Source organism: Nicotiana tomentosiformis, chromosome 8 (assembly GCF_000390325.3).
Source record: "Nicotiana tomentosiformis chromosome 8, ASM39032v3, whole genome shotgun sequence".
Taxonomy (NCBI): Eukaryota; Viridiplantae; Streptophyta; class Magnoliopsida; order Solanales; family Solanaceae; genus Nicotiana; species Nicotiana tomentosiformis.
Genome location: NC_090819.1, coordinates 135939350 through 135953599, shown reverse-complemented (window position 1 = coordinate 135953599; position 14250 = coordinate 135939350). Strand labels below are relative to the sequence as shown.

Below are 14250 nucleotides of genomic sequence, written 5' to 3'. Positions count from 1 at the left end.
TATTCACCAAAAAAATAGATTAAACCCAAATTTTAAAATAATTTCTAATGTCAATACCAAATCAAATTCCACCGAAAGAATAACTTTTTTAGAGAAGGAGATAAGAAGCTTTGGTTGAATTTTTCTACCAATCAAATAGGGAATATTGATAAATCGTTTGTGGAAAAGTAATGAATTCTTAAAGCGATTCCCATTAAGTACTAGAAGTGCTTCAACAAAAATAAAGACAGTAAATATAAACTTTATGAAAATATATTTATGACATCAGATTGAAAAGATTCAACTAACAAATACTATAAAATCAAGAACATATTCATTATTTTTGTGATTTATTACTTCGAGTAGGGAGAGCGAATAATTTTAAGAGGTGATGTGACCCTTCTTCCAGAATAATTGATCATTAAACACAATGATGACAACAATGTTGAAGATTTCCTAATAGGGAATTTTTAAAATATGAATACATGCAGAAACGTCGAGTTAGGTGAAAAAACAAGTTTAGTATTTTTGAATGTGATTATAAATTTTGTGATATTTCAATACAAATCAATCGAACTTAATATAGTTTGTTAATGAGAATCACATCCTTGCAGATGTGGGGAGAAGTTGAGCTTTTGGTGGATTAGAGAATTTTTGCTTGCATGTATATAATGCATTGACCATTCACCATATTGTTTGTAAGAGAACTTTAACCTAGAGTTACATATGGATGAATCTTCATCCTCAATTATTTGAATAGATGCAACAATCATAAGAAAATTTATATTTTTTGCCTCTTTTGATTGGTAGCACATGACTAAAAAATCTATGACCTATTACAGGATATTTTATAAAGAATTGATCATCAATAAAACTCATGATGCTCGAAATATGTTCGTAGATTTTCGAGAAAAAGCTCAAAATAGTCTGGTACCTTTGGACTTGGACTCAAACTAATCCTATTTCTTTCGGGTGGAGCATTAATAGTCCACATATTTTGAGAAAGTGATACATTTTAGGTCTCAAACCTAACCACTGTTAGTCTTCTAACGGAACAAAAGTTATCATGTGCGCCTTATATGTTTTCCTCCAAGCTCAAACTCTTGTTGCTGAAACATCCTTTGGGCTTCTCCTCTTGAAACAATCAGACTGCAAATAAGTTTCTCTCTTCTTTGTTTCTTATCTTCCAAAAAACCCTAGAACACCGTGAAAGCAACAATGTCTTTAAGGAGTTACAGTGACAGAGAATCGGCTCCAATTTATGGTGAGTTTTTATTTACTTTTATCGAACCCCCTCCCACAAAAATATTCTATACAATAAGCATGTTTCTGAATATGTAAAGAGAACCCTTTGTTCAGAAAAAATACCTTTGCAGCTTTGTTATTGTTTAAAAAAAAATATATGACTTGAATCCACGGCCTAAAATCTGGATGTTTTCTATATGTACTATTATTAAAGTCTTATTGAATATGTATTATTTTTGTTAAATATCATAATATATTTTTTGTTATTTCAGAAGCGATAACCGAGGCATCATTTGTCAGCATCAAAATACACCATGGAGGAATTATGAAACGTATGCCAGAAAAATATTATGTTGGGGGCAACATCGACTATATTGATTATGTTAACGTGGAAAAAATGAACCTTGATGAGTTCAAGAACATGGCAGCAATTTGTGGATATTCAAAGGATTCAATAACTTTTTGGAATAGGTATGGAAGGTCCGGTAATAGATGGAGGTTGGTATCTACAGATAATGAATCATATGCAGTTGGCAGAAACATCCCGAATGACAATGTGATTGAGATTTACTTCGAACACTTGGACTCATATTTCAGTATAGAAAATATGGATTTGGTATATAAATCAAATGCTAGAGATAATGACAAACATCAATTTATGCGGGAAAATTCATCTAGTGATGATTTTAGTGACTCCAAAGATGATTTGTCTGATGATCTACTTGTTGATAAACATGAAAAAATTATAGAAAGCATTATAGATGAAAGCGAGATTCTTAGCGTCGAAGTGAAGAGAAAGATGGCCGCTCCAGAAGGGGAATCTGATTGTATTGATTCTGCAGACACAAATAGTTTGCATAGCGATTCCGAGACTGAGGAATCCAATTTTCCTCACTTCAACCCACATACAAATGGAGATAAGCCAATTTTAGCTCTGAAAATTACTTTTGCAAGTAAGTAAGATTTTAAGAATGCAGTAGCTTCTCATGAGATAAACAATGGAAAGTATATCAAGTGGAAGAAAAAAAAAGAAAGGGCTGTTTGTATACATCTGGAGTGCGAATGGGAAATCATGGCATATAAAATGTAAAGGGACACGACGCTTCAGATTAGGAAGTACAAACCTAAACATACTTGCAAGGAGTGGAATTATAAAAATAGAACAATAACATCATCCTTCATTGCAAGAAAGTACCTCAAAGAAATTAAATCAAATAAGGGTTGGAGCTTACTTGAGTTCAGAGATAGGGTGAGTGTAGATCTACGAGCTAAAGTGACTTTATCTCAAGCCAAAAGAGCTAAGATGAAAGCTATTGCGTTGATTGATGGTGATATTAAGGATCAATACAAAATAATGTGAGATTATTGCATTAAAATTGATAGGACAAATCCAAGCAGTACAATTCACATGAAGTTTACTGATAATGAGGTACCAAACAAGCCATACAGATTTCAGAGAATATACATATGTTTTGCTGCTTGTAAGCAAGGTTACAAGGCTGGATGTAGAAAGATAATAGGTGTGGACGGTTGTTGGTGAAAGGTCCAATGTATGGGACACAATTGTTATCTGCAGTCAGAATTGATGATAATAATAACATATTACTCATTGCCTACGCAATTGTTGAGAAAGAAAGTAGAGAGACATGGGTATGGCTTTTGAACTATTTGGCAGCTGATTTAGATATAGATGAGAGTGGTTGGACCTTTATGTCTAACAAACAAAAAGGTCTTATTGAAGCTTTTAATGAAGTTTTACCACATGTTAGCCATAGATTTTGTGCGAGGCACCTTCATAATAATTTTAAGAGAGCTGGTTTTAGTGGGTTCACATTAAAAAAAGTATTTTGGGCTGCTGCAAAGGCTGCTACTGTGGAAGAATTTGATGCTTGCATGTTACGGATGACAGAGTTAGATACAAATGATGTTGCTTGGCTCAATGACAAAGAACCTAGCGAATGGTCAAGGTCACATTTTTCTTCAGATGCCAAGTGTGATATTTTATTAAATAACTTGTGTGAAGTGTTTAATAGCATGATCCTTGATGCAGAGACAAGCCTATTTTGACACTTCTGGAGAAATTGCGGTATCTGTTCATGGCTAGAATGCTAGCTAATAGGGAGAAAGGGCAGAAATGGAGTTTGGGTGATGTTTGTCCAAATATTAAGGACATATTGTACAAAAATCAGATTGCAGCCGGTGAATATATTCCTCGAAAATCAAATCAGTAGAATTATGAGATTATAGGAGCTACTATTCGTGACAATTGGGCAGTTGATTTGGAGAATCGAACATAGAGCTGTAGAAAATGGAGTATCATGGGAATTCCTTGCAAGCATGCTATTGCAGTAATTTGGGCTAAGAAGTATGACATTCTTGACTACGTGGATGACTGCTACAAGGTAGAAACATACAGAAGAATTTATGAACATGCAATTCTTCCGATAAATGGGCCACAAATGTGGACTAAATCAACTAAAATTCCTCCTTGGCCTCCAAGGATGGTAAAAAAGAATAAGAGAGGAAGAAAACAAAAGTGAGAAAAAAGGAAGTTGATGAGGTTGGAGCAAGTCGAACAAGGATGAAAAGGAAGCAACAGTCTCTAGACTGTAGTATATGCAACAAGCCTGGCCACAACAAAAGAACTTGCAAATATAATGTTGTGCAACCAGAGATTACTTCAATCCGTGAAAAACTGCCTGTACTATCTCTGGAACTATATTATAATTAGGTATTTATTAAATAAACTTAAACTAACATAGAATATATGTATTCATGGTTCAGATTAGGCGGGGGCAAGTTGAAATGCGACCAGAAGAAGTTGGACAAGAAGTAGCAGTTGAAATAGATTCTGGTTGGATATACTCTCAACAGACACAACAAAATTAAATGGATTACTTGTAAATTAGCCTTTTCTAGTGCTAATATGTGTTTAATGTTAATGGTAGCTTATCCTTATTTCAAGTGCTTATCTGTGCATTTTTCAGGTTTTGCTATCAGCTTCTTTGGTGGTGCTATTGTGTTGCTTTCCGATATTTGGTGAATGATGATGTAGAACTGCTAATGAATTGTAGTTTCATGTGGTGCTATTCTGGTGCATTTTCAAGTGCTCGTGTTTCAAATGACGTTGTTACTGTCTGCTTTTCTTTTTTGGTGTTGGGGTGGTGCTACTGTGCTGTGCTGTTTGAATTTTCTGCTATAGATAAAGTTTTCTTTGTTGTGATTGCCAAAAATATTTCAGTGTTCAGGATATTATCACATATAAGGTGACTTCTTTTGAGTTAATTGAAATGTTGCTATTATGCATAATAGTAGTATCTGTTTGTTCCCAAGATTTAAAAAACTATATATTGTAAATGCCCCTACAATGATACTAAGAAGATGTCGTCTATTTTGTTTTAAGATAGAGAGAGGAGTTTGTTTGTTTGGAAGGAAATATCACGTGCATTGATGTCTATGTTGGAAGACTAACAGTGATTAGATTTGAGACTTAAAATGCACCATTTTCTCAAAATATGTGGACTATTAATGCTTTACCTGAAAGAAATAGGATTATTTTGAGTCCAATTCCAAAAATACCAGACTATTTTGAGCTTTTTCTCTAAGTTTTCACGTAACTCTTCAGAGAAGTGCCTAAAAACAAAATTTGCAATGATTTTAATGACCAAAATTTCTTATGATTAGGTTGTTGGTTAATTTGCAAATGTCTTCAAATTTAGCTTATCACCTAATTATTCTTTCTGAACTTATAATACTTTACAAAATGACTTTTGATTCAACACATTTGCCAATCATGTAAACACAAACTACGTTTTACAATATAACTATTGTATAATAAATATATTCAGCCGGTAAATATAACTATTTTTGGCCGAATGTGTAACTTGCATTTTTTTTCTTCTTCAAAACCTAATTAGCTTTGCTCACTAGTTTCCTGCCAAAAAAAGGCTTTTTTTTTAAAAAACCAAAAAACCAACCGCAAAAAAGAACCAATCCTATTATAATTAGCTGACCAATGGGACCTTTTTCTTGAAAAACAAAAAAACCTGAATTTTACTGAAAATACCTAGTACTCCACTATAAAACGACAGTACTCCTATGTGAATTTGCATATGTCACTTCACAGATCACAAATATCTTTACCAATATATCTTTTAACACAGGAATTCTTTGGTGTTCTTACTCTGCTGATCGACCCTTTTTGGATCATCAACAGAGGTAAACTATTAATGCTTAATTTTGAATAATCTTTTTTGATTAATTTCTGGTAATATCTCTAATTTTAAATGTCCTTTTTATTGTTTTTTCTTGTCCATATTCTTAGATTATCCATATATCTCCCACCCCTTTTAAGAGCCATTTCTTCTCATATTTCACTAGGGTGTTAGTAGTCTTTTCTTGATTTGAAGGGTTTTTTGTTTGCTGTCCAAATTTAAGCCACCTGGGTTTGCCTTGTTATTTGTGAAGATTGAATCTTTATATGTAATTTTTACCTGGGGTTGCCTTATATTTTGTAAAGATTGAATTTATATGTAATTTTTACCTGGGGTTGCCTTATATTTTGTAAAGATTGAATTTATAAGTAATTTTTAACTGGGGTTGCTTTATATTCTATAAAGATTGGACCTTTATAGGGATTTTTTTCTTTTGGTAATATTGATTACTGAACTAGCTGGGTTTGCCTGTAAAGATTTAACCTTTATGGGGAAATTTTGTGAATCTTGATTATTGAACTAACTATTATTATTATTATCAGTAGTAGATTACTACTTAGGAGTTGTGTGGTTTGCCGATGGCTCGGTTGGTTCTACCGTGCAAGCCTTCAAGTTTATCGAAGACATGTCTCTTGGGTTTGATCTCCAATGCTCCTGTGATTATCCAACTCCCTTTTCTTCATTGTATAAGCAAATAATACAAAACTTGAAAGTGGTATTAGAGGTTCTATTTGAGAGTCAAGTAGGGGTGGTGTGTATATTTTGTTCTTTTTCTTTGTCATGTTTTATACTAACTGAACAAGTAATACTTCCAGCTTTATCAATTTTGCTGTTTCCCAACTAAGTCCGTTGAGATGTACCGATTCTTTGGCACTAGGAAAAGCTTATCCTTTTAGGTTTCTGGCTTGATATGAAGTACTTATATTTGGTTCTAGTATTTCGCCCACACTTGTAATAATTATTTTAATCTTTGGACTTTCTTTAGGTGTTTGATTCTCTGTCTTGCTTCTTTGATGTGCTAATGCTGCTTTTGACGTGTATTTAGTTAATGTAAGATACTTAGCATTTAATTACTTGTTGTCGCCTGAAGAATTATTTTTCATTCTTTCTCTGTAGTTTCAGGCAAGTTGCCGTGTTGCTTCAGTTGTGCGCTCGAGGAATATCTGTAGATATAAACAATACATCAGTTCGGAGGTTTGTGAATATTTTCTTGACTGGCTCGTGCAAATTGCATTCCTCATTTGCTTTTGGTTTTTAATGCATTGTCTTGCTTTGTCTAGTGCATTTTTTTCTCTTTTCCTATATTCAGTCTTTGTGCTTTTTGCAACTAGGTTACACATTGGAGGAGGTGTCAAATCCCACGCTTTCCATTGGTTGTAAGCTATTATGTCCTGATTTTAAACTTACTAGCCTATTTTGGCAACAATGCTTTTCTATGCTGACGTTTCTTTTGTATGTTGTGGATGTTTCCCAGCAACCGAGAAGAACTGACCGGAGATTAATCTGTTCAGTCGCAACTGAACCTCTGCCAAAAGAAGTAGAAGAAACCAAGATGGCAGCTCCAAAGGAAATCTTTTTGAAGGATTACAAACAACCTGACTACTATTTTGACACGGTATATCCCTTGATCTTGACCTTAATCTTGGTAAAGGTCTGGATTTTTCTCCTTGTTTTATGAGACTAAATCAAATAACTATTAGGTGGATCTGAAATTCTCACTGGGTGAGGAAAGTACGTTCGTTGTTTCCAAAATTGCTGTCAGCCCCAGAGTTGAAGGTAAATCTTGTTACCCTTTTGGATTTGTTTATTTTTTATCCATAATACATTTTTTTCCACGTTTTGTTGGGTTGATATACTTGAACTAAATGATAGATGCTTTTGGCTGATTGAAGCTTCTCAAGTTTTCCAATAGTTGTATTTATTCCAGAACTCACATTTTGTTGCTAATTTATCTTGAACAGGTCAGTCTTTCCCACTTGTGCTAAATGGGCAAGATTTAAAGTTGCAATCGATAAAGATCAATGGCAATCCATTGAAGGTATTTATCAAAGTCGTGCTCGTACAATGTCCGAAGATGTACATAGATTTTTATTACACATATTTCAGCTGATGTTACTTTTGCTCATAAATGATACACTTAATATGCTTCAGGAAGAAGATTTCCACTTGGACTCGCGCCACCTGACTCTTAAATCTCCTCCAAGTAGCAAATTCACCTTAGAGATTGTGACAGAAATATATCCTCAGAAGAACACATCCTTAGAGGTGAAATAGGAGGGCAGGATTTTGTCTTATTTGCAATCTTTTCTTGCATTTCAAATTTCAGTAACACTATGAATGGTTTCTATGCTTAGAATATTGACATTATCGTATTTACTTCAGGGGCTTTACAAGTCATCAGGGAATTTCTGTACCCAATGTGAGGCTGAAGGTTTCCGTAAAATTACATTCTATCAGGTATGCCATTTTTTGTCCTCTAGGCTGTTATCGTCTTTCCTTGAATGATTGCTAATGGAGATCGTTTCTACCATTAGGATCGCCCTGACATTATGGCTAAATACACGTGTCGCATAGAGGCAGACAAAAACTTGTACCCTGTATTGTTGTCAAACGGAAACCTTATAGAGCAAGGAGATCTAGAGGTACATTTGGATCGTGCTGTACTTTTTGCTGAAAGTTGTTTTATTGTAACCCTTATGCCACTCCAAATTATTCTTCTCACTTTTTTTTTTGCAGGGAGGAAAACATTTTACTGTTTGGGAGGATCCTTTCAAGAAGCCCTGTTATCTTTTTGCGTTGGTTGCCGGTCAGTTGGAGAGCAGAGATGATACATTCACAACCCGTTCAGGCCGTAACGTCTCCCTGAGAATCTGGACCCCTGCACAAGATCTGCCCAAGACAGCACATGCAATGTATTCGCTGAAGGCAGCTATGAAGTGGGATGAAGATGTGAGCTTTTCAGTTTTTTGATAAACATCAAGTTAGATATCTTCTGTTGTCTGATGGTCTTATGGCAATTTTCTTTGTTAAATTTTTCTAACAGGTTTTCGGTCTGGAGTATGACCTGGATCTTTTTAATATTGTTGCTGTTCCTGATTTTAACATGTTAGTTTTCTGTTTTCTTCACATTATCATTTTTCTGCCACCCTCTAAATTTTTTATTTTTATGATCATAACCTGGTTTTTATCTCATTGCCAGGGGAGCGATGGAAAACAAGAGCTTGAATGTATGATAGTTGAGATGTTATTGCATTGTTCTACTTATGACTTTTTCTTAACTAAGCCTAATTGCTTGACTTTGTTTTCAACAGATATTCAATTCCAAGCTTGTCCTGGCGTCCCCAGAAACTGCGACTGATGCTGATTATGCGGCAATATTGGGTGTGATTGGACATGAGGTGTGTGATATCTTTCATTAGCTACTGAAATTCATAAACTTTATCTTGGATGCAGATTCTTGAAATACTGAATAAATTACCATTTCTTATCGTTGTTGCAGTACTTCCACAACTGGACAGGCAACAGGTTTGTCATTTACCGAATCCCCCCTTCTCACAGAATAAAAAGCTATTTAATATATTAGTTAACCTTTTCCATTATATTACTATTCGTATCTTCTAGCTCCTTTGGTGCAAAATGGATGATGTTATATAACAAGAACGTGTTACTCGAATTCCTCAACACGCTTCAGGAGTTATATGCCTTTTTTCCTGTTCTCTGTAAACAATTAGCTCCTTATTGCTGCTGCTTCTGATGAGCAATAAAATTCATGTTTCTTTCAAGAAAGACTTTAAAGTTAAATTCTTTAGTGAAATCAACTCCTCTGCTTTTACAATTGGATACAAGGTAGTGTACTTGTTTGCTGTATACCTTGATAGTATTCTCGTGTCTATATTATATTAACTATTGAGCTCAATGCAGAGTTACCTGTCGTGACTGGTTCCAGCTCAGCTTAAAGGAAGGACTTACTGTTTTCCGTGATCAGGTTGGATATATTCTTTGAGAAGATAGATACACGAACATTTTTGTGGTAGCTTTAACTTACAAGTTCTTGAATGATTCGTGCAGGAGTTCTCATCTGATATGGGAAGCCGTACAGTGAAAAGGATTGCTGATGTTTCAAAGCTTCGAATGTATCAGTACCCACAGGTTTCAAAGAGTTCTTTCGAGTTCTTGTCATTATAATATTCCTGCTTCATATATTTATACATGGATTGCCAAATCAATATGCTCCAGAATGAGCGACTGTATTGTGGATGACTAGTTACATGTGCTAACTGTTATCCTGATTTTCTAGGATTCTGGTCCAATGGCTCATCCTGTCCGGCCGCATTCTTATATAAAGGTACCAATAATCTCTTTGAATATGGATGGTTCTTGTTTAGGAAATGCTTGGGCCCACCTTCTTTAAGCCATCTGCTTGGAAAGTTTGCTCATTCTTCTTTTCCACCTTTTTATGTTGACAGATGGATAACTTCTACACAGGCAAGTTTCAATTTATTGTCTACATTGAGAGGAGGTTTAATTTCTTTTGAGCCAATTTTGCTGATATTTTTTGTTACTGATGTTTGGTTGTGATGACTGGTCTGGCCTTTTTGATGATTCACGAACATGCAGTTACGGTAAGATCCTGGTAATTCTATTTAATCATGTTCTAACTTTATGTACTGATCTCTTGTCTCCCAGGGTATTTATTAACTATTGTTTCTTTGTTCCATTTTCCATTTTGCAGGTTTATGAGAAGGTAATTCTCTTCCTCTCTTGCCACCTTATGCTGCATTTCCTGCTCCCCCCCCCTATTTTGCCACATATCCATGACCTTATGTGTGCTTATGCATGTGTGAGGGAATATTTTGATTCACCATCAATTGATTTAATTCACTATTTTCATTATCAGGGCGCTGAAGTGGTCAGGATGTACAAAACATTGTTAGGGAGCCAAGGATTCAGAAAAGTATGAAAAAAATGTCTTGCCTATTTTTGTAGTAGACAATTGATTCCGCACTTGAGAGTCTCGAAAATCTGATATATCCTTACTCTTTCAGGGCATGGATTTATATTTCAAGAGGCACGATGGTCAAGCAGTAACATGTGAAGACTTTTTTGCTGCCATGCGAGATGCCAACAATGCAGATTTTGCTAATTTCTTGTTATGGTAACTGATTCCTCCTTCCTCCCATTCGAACTAAAATTCGTGATTCTCTCAAAGTTGAGCTTTTGAATGAAACATAAATGCAGGTACTCACAAGCTGGGACACCTGTAGTGAAGGTTACAACTAATTATAATGCTGAAAGCCGCACTTTCTCCCTCAAGTTTAGGTAACAACATAGAACGGATTTTTCGCTTAGATTTGCAAACCTTTCTGGTTTAGGCTGACATATTTCATCTGATGTTTTCCTAGTCAAGAGGTGCCTCCAACCCCCGGCCAATCAGCAAAAGAACCTATGTTTATTCCTGTTGCAGTGGGTCTGCTAGATTCAAGTGGCAAGGACATGCCTCTATCCTCCGTTTATCATGAAGGGAAATTGGAGAGTTTTGCAAGCAGTGGTCAAAATGTGCACACTACAGTTCTCCGCATAACAAAGGTTAGCGTGGAATTTTGACGGACTTGTTCCAGTGCATTCCACTTGATTAAACTGTATACATGGCGTGTGGCTTCTATAATTTTCCCTGGGAAAATAAGAAATACAGCAAAGGTTACATCTAATGTCACTCATTAACTTAATTGCTGATATTACCAATAAAACAACTAGCTTATGTAAGATTGCTATAGTTGGTAAAGGTCTTGAACGGCTTCATACAATATCCTAATTTTGAGTTTATTTAATACTAAGTAGAAAGTAGAATATAAATTTTTTCTCTTGTTTCAATTGTTGTTTAGGGAACTAAAATGAAACCTCAGACATCAGTCTTGGCTTATATTCTGCTAATTGTATATTAGTCTCATTGCATAGCAGATGATAAGTTCGCTCAAATAAATATGCTTATGCGACTTCTAATAAGGATGTAATAAAGGATTTTTTGCTTGTACCATGCAGAAGGAGGAGGAATTTGTGTTCAATGACATATCTGAGAAGCCAACACCATCTATATTACGAGGCTTCAGTGCTCCCATCCGGCTTGAGTCTGATCTCACTGATAGTGATCTGCTTTTCCTTCTTGCTCATGATTCTGATGAGTTTAACCGGTTTGTATTTTCTTGATCTCTCGTCCGATATCTTTTAGCTAATCACAAATTTGAAATAATCAAAGACTAATGTTATTTGTTCCTTAGTTGGGAGGCGGGACAAGTCTTGGCAAGGAAGCTGATGCTCAGCTTGGTAGCGGATTTCCAACAGAATAAGGCTTTGGTTCTTAACCCTCAGTTTGTGCAGGGGATCAAAAGCATACTGACCGACTCAAGCTTGGATAAGGTGCTTGCCCCACCTCTTGTAAAAATGTGTGTTTCATGTCGGAAGAAAAAGGTTTCACTAATTGGTTTTGCTGTATCTTTTCAGGAATTCATTGCAAAGGCAATAACTTTGCCAGGTGTAGGAGAAATCATGGACATGATGACAGTTGCTGACCCGGATGCTGTTCATGCAGTCCGGACTTTCATCAGGAAGCAACTGGCTTCTGAATTGAAAGAGGACCTCCTTATCACTGTAATGCCAGTGTTACTTTTCTTAATACTGATTCTCATTTCACTTGAAAAGTTCTTAATGGAAAAAAATAATTATATAACCTGAAACATACTTTGCAGACTAAAAACAACAGGAGCTCTGGCGCATATGAGTTTGATCATAACAATATGGCACGACGTGCTCTTAAAAATATTGCTCTTGGTCCGTTTCATGTGTATTCTCGTTTTGTTTCTTCTTATCTCTCTAGCGACAGTGTTTTTTCGGAACTTCATATTTGACAAATAACAAATTGCAAATCCACTGTCCTTATTTTGTCTACAGCTTATCTTGGATCGCTTGAAGGCCCAGAAATTACAGAACTTCTATTGAATGAATACAGAAATGCCACAAACATGACAGATCAGTTTTCAGCTTTGGTGGCTATTGATCAGCAACCTGCAATTCGAGAAGAGATTTTGGCTGATTTCTACAACAAGTGGCAGGATGATTTCTTGGTAACATCTCTATGCGTCTAATACCTGCACCTCGACTTGATATCATCTTTGGGCCCCATAAAAGGAAACCTGCAATTCTCTTGCGTTGGACTGATTGTCCTCCGGCCCTGTTCTTGCCTTTGAATTGTTGATTAACCTCCTTGTAACTTAAATTATTCATCTCTAGTTTCAATTAAACAAGTGGTATTACATTGCATGCTTTGCGATATTGTAGTGATATGAACCAGATAAGCTTGAAGAAATCTTTGTCTCGCTCTTTTTTCCGTAGGTTGTAAACAAGTGGTTTGCGCTTCAAGCTATGTCAGACGTGCCTGGTAATGTTGAGAATGTCAAGAAACTTCTAAACCATACCGCCTTTGACCTGCGTAATCCAAATAAGGTATGTGCTTTTCTAGTTTGATGTTTTCTAGTTTATGTCAGTTACAAGATGTAATGTTTTATTTTGGACAAATGCAGGTTTACTCATTGATTGGAGGATTTTGTGGGTCGCCTGTCAACTTCCATTGCAAGGATGGCTCTGGCTACAAGTTCTTAGGGGAACTAGTGGTGCAGCTTGACAAGATAAATCCACAGGTCTCATAAAAAATACTATTCAATTGTTTTTGGTCTCTTTGGAACAACAGTTAATACACGCAGAGGTAGAGCCATAATTTGAAGTTTATGGGTTCGGGATCTATTAAGTTACTGTGTTCTTAATTAATAATTTGTACATATTCAATAGATTTCTTAAGACAAATATAGGGTTTGGGCCAAAGCTATTGTGTTCGGACGAATCCCAAATCTAAACTCTAGCTCCGCCTCTGAACACACGAACAATAATGTAGCATACAGCAGAAACTAGAGAAGAAAACTTAGAGGGATTTCCTAACTTCAATCCCGCAATTTAACTAACAACGGTTTTACAGTAGTCTGAGAGAGAGCGTTAAAATTCCTTTTTCTACTGGATTGCAGGTGGCTTCACGAATGGTGTCAGCGTTCTCTAGATGGAAGCGTTATGATGAAACACGACAAAGTCTTGCTAAGGTTAGTATCGGCTTGCTCAAACATCATACATCAGTATGTCTTTAGTTTCTGCGGAGCTTCCATTTGAGTGTGTGTTTGCATAGAAGTCAAAGGACTAAAGAAGTAAGCTTGTGTTTTACAGGATCAATTGGAGATGATCTTGTCTACCGAGGGTCTCTCAGAGAACGTGTTCGAAATTGCATCCAAGAGCTTAGCAGCTTAAGTTTTTCTTCATTTTCCGGTTAGCTGAACTGTTCTTGTTATTCTGAACAGGCTATAATGATTAAGGATTTCAAGAAACATTTAGAAACAGATCACAGACTTGGTTTAACATTCAGTGCTTATTGAATAAATGTGTTTTATACTTGCATTCTTGCATCAGTTTCTTCTCCTTTGCAGCTTCCACTAGATTGCCTTATGTGTGTAAATATCTATTCTTAAGAATCAATGCTTATACAATCAAACTTCCTGATATTTTTTGGCTACTATAATGAAGTGCTGTGATAAAGGATATATATTATACCATACCATAAAAATTGGTTCCTAGAAAAATATGACTTTTATAGTGAATGGTTATATAAGAATGCTGATATAGAGGGGTTTGACTGTATATATAATAAGTTGATAACTCTTGAAGACAATTAAAAGTAAATGTCAAAATTGTAGCTATCACAACAAAACACTAGGTGATT

The 14250-nt window shown here is 35.6% G+C and overlaps 1 protein-coding gene across 8 annotated transcripts; it reads left to right on the top strand.

The window, feature by feature from the left end:
- The first annotated feature begins 5288 nt into the window (after positions 1 to 5288).
- LOC104086458 (puromycin-sensitive aminopeptidase) lies at positions 5289 to 13928 on the top strand. 8 transcript variants are annotated; one of them, XM_070182836.1, is made up of 32 exons: positions 5308 to 5442; positions 5987 to 6094; positions 6561 to 6632; positions 6770 to 6814; positions 6913 to 7053; positions 7139 to 7214; positions 7400 to 7476; positions 7590 to 7703; positions 7821 to 7895; positions 7973 to 8080; positions 8175 to 8387; positions 8482 to 8543; positions 8638 to 8665; positions 8750 to 8836; positions 8938 to 8963; positions 9360 to 9423; positions 9507 to 9587; positions 9736 to 9783; positions 9905 to 9940; positions 10336 to 10392; positions 10484 to 10593; positions 10677 to 10757; positions 10841 to 11024; positions 11478 to 11626; positions 11714 to 11852; positions 11937 to 12083; positions 12182 to 12263; positions 12384 to 12556; positions 12825 to 12935; positions 13013 to 13129; positions 13508 to 13579; positions 13701 to 13928. In XM_070182836.1, exons 2-32 carry the CDS (start codon positions 6017 to 6019, stop codon positions 13779 to 13781), a joined length of 2934 nt encoding a protein of 977 aa, XP_070038937.1. In that variant the 5' UTR covers positions 5308 to 5442; positions 5987 to 6016; the 3' UTR covers positions 13782 to 13928. The 8 variants fall into 8 exon arrangements, with proteins under 8 accessions (XP_070038940.1, XP_070038937.1, XP_070038934.1 ...); XM_070182833.1 differs by having other exon boundaries at positions 6555 to 6632; XM_070182837.1 differs by having other exon boundaries at positions 5331 to 5442; positions 5984 to 6094.
- The last annotated feature ends 322 nt before the right edge of the window (positions 13929 to 14250 follow it).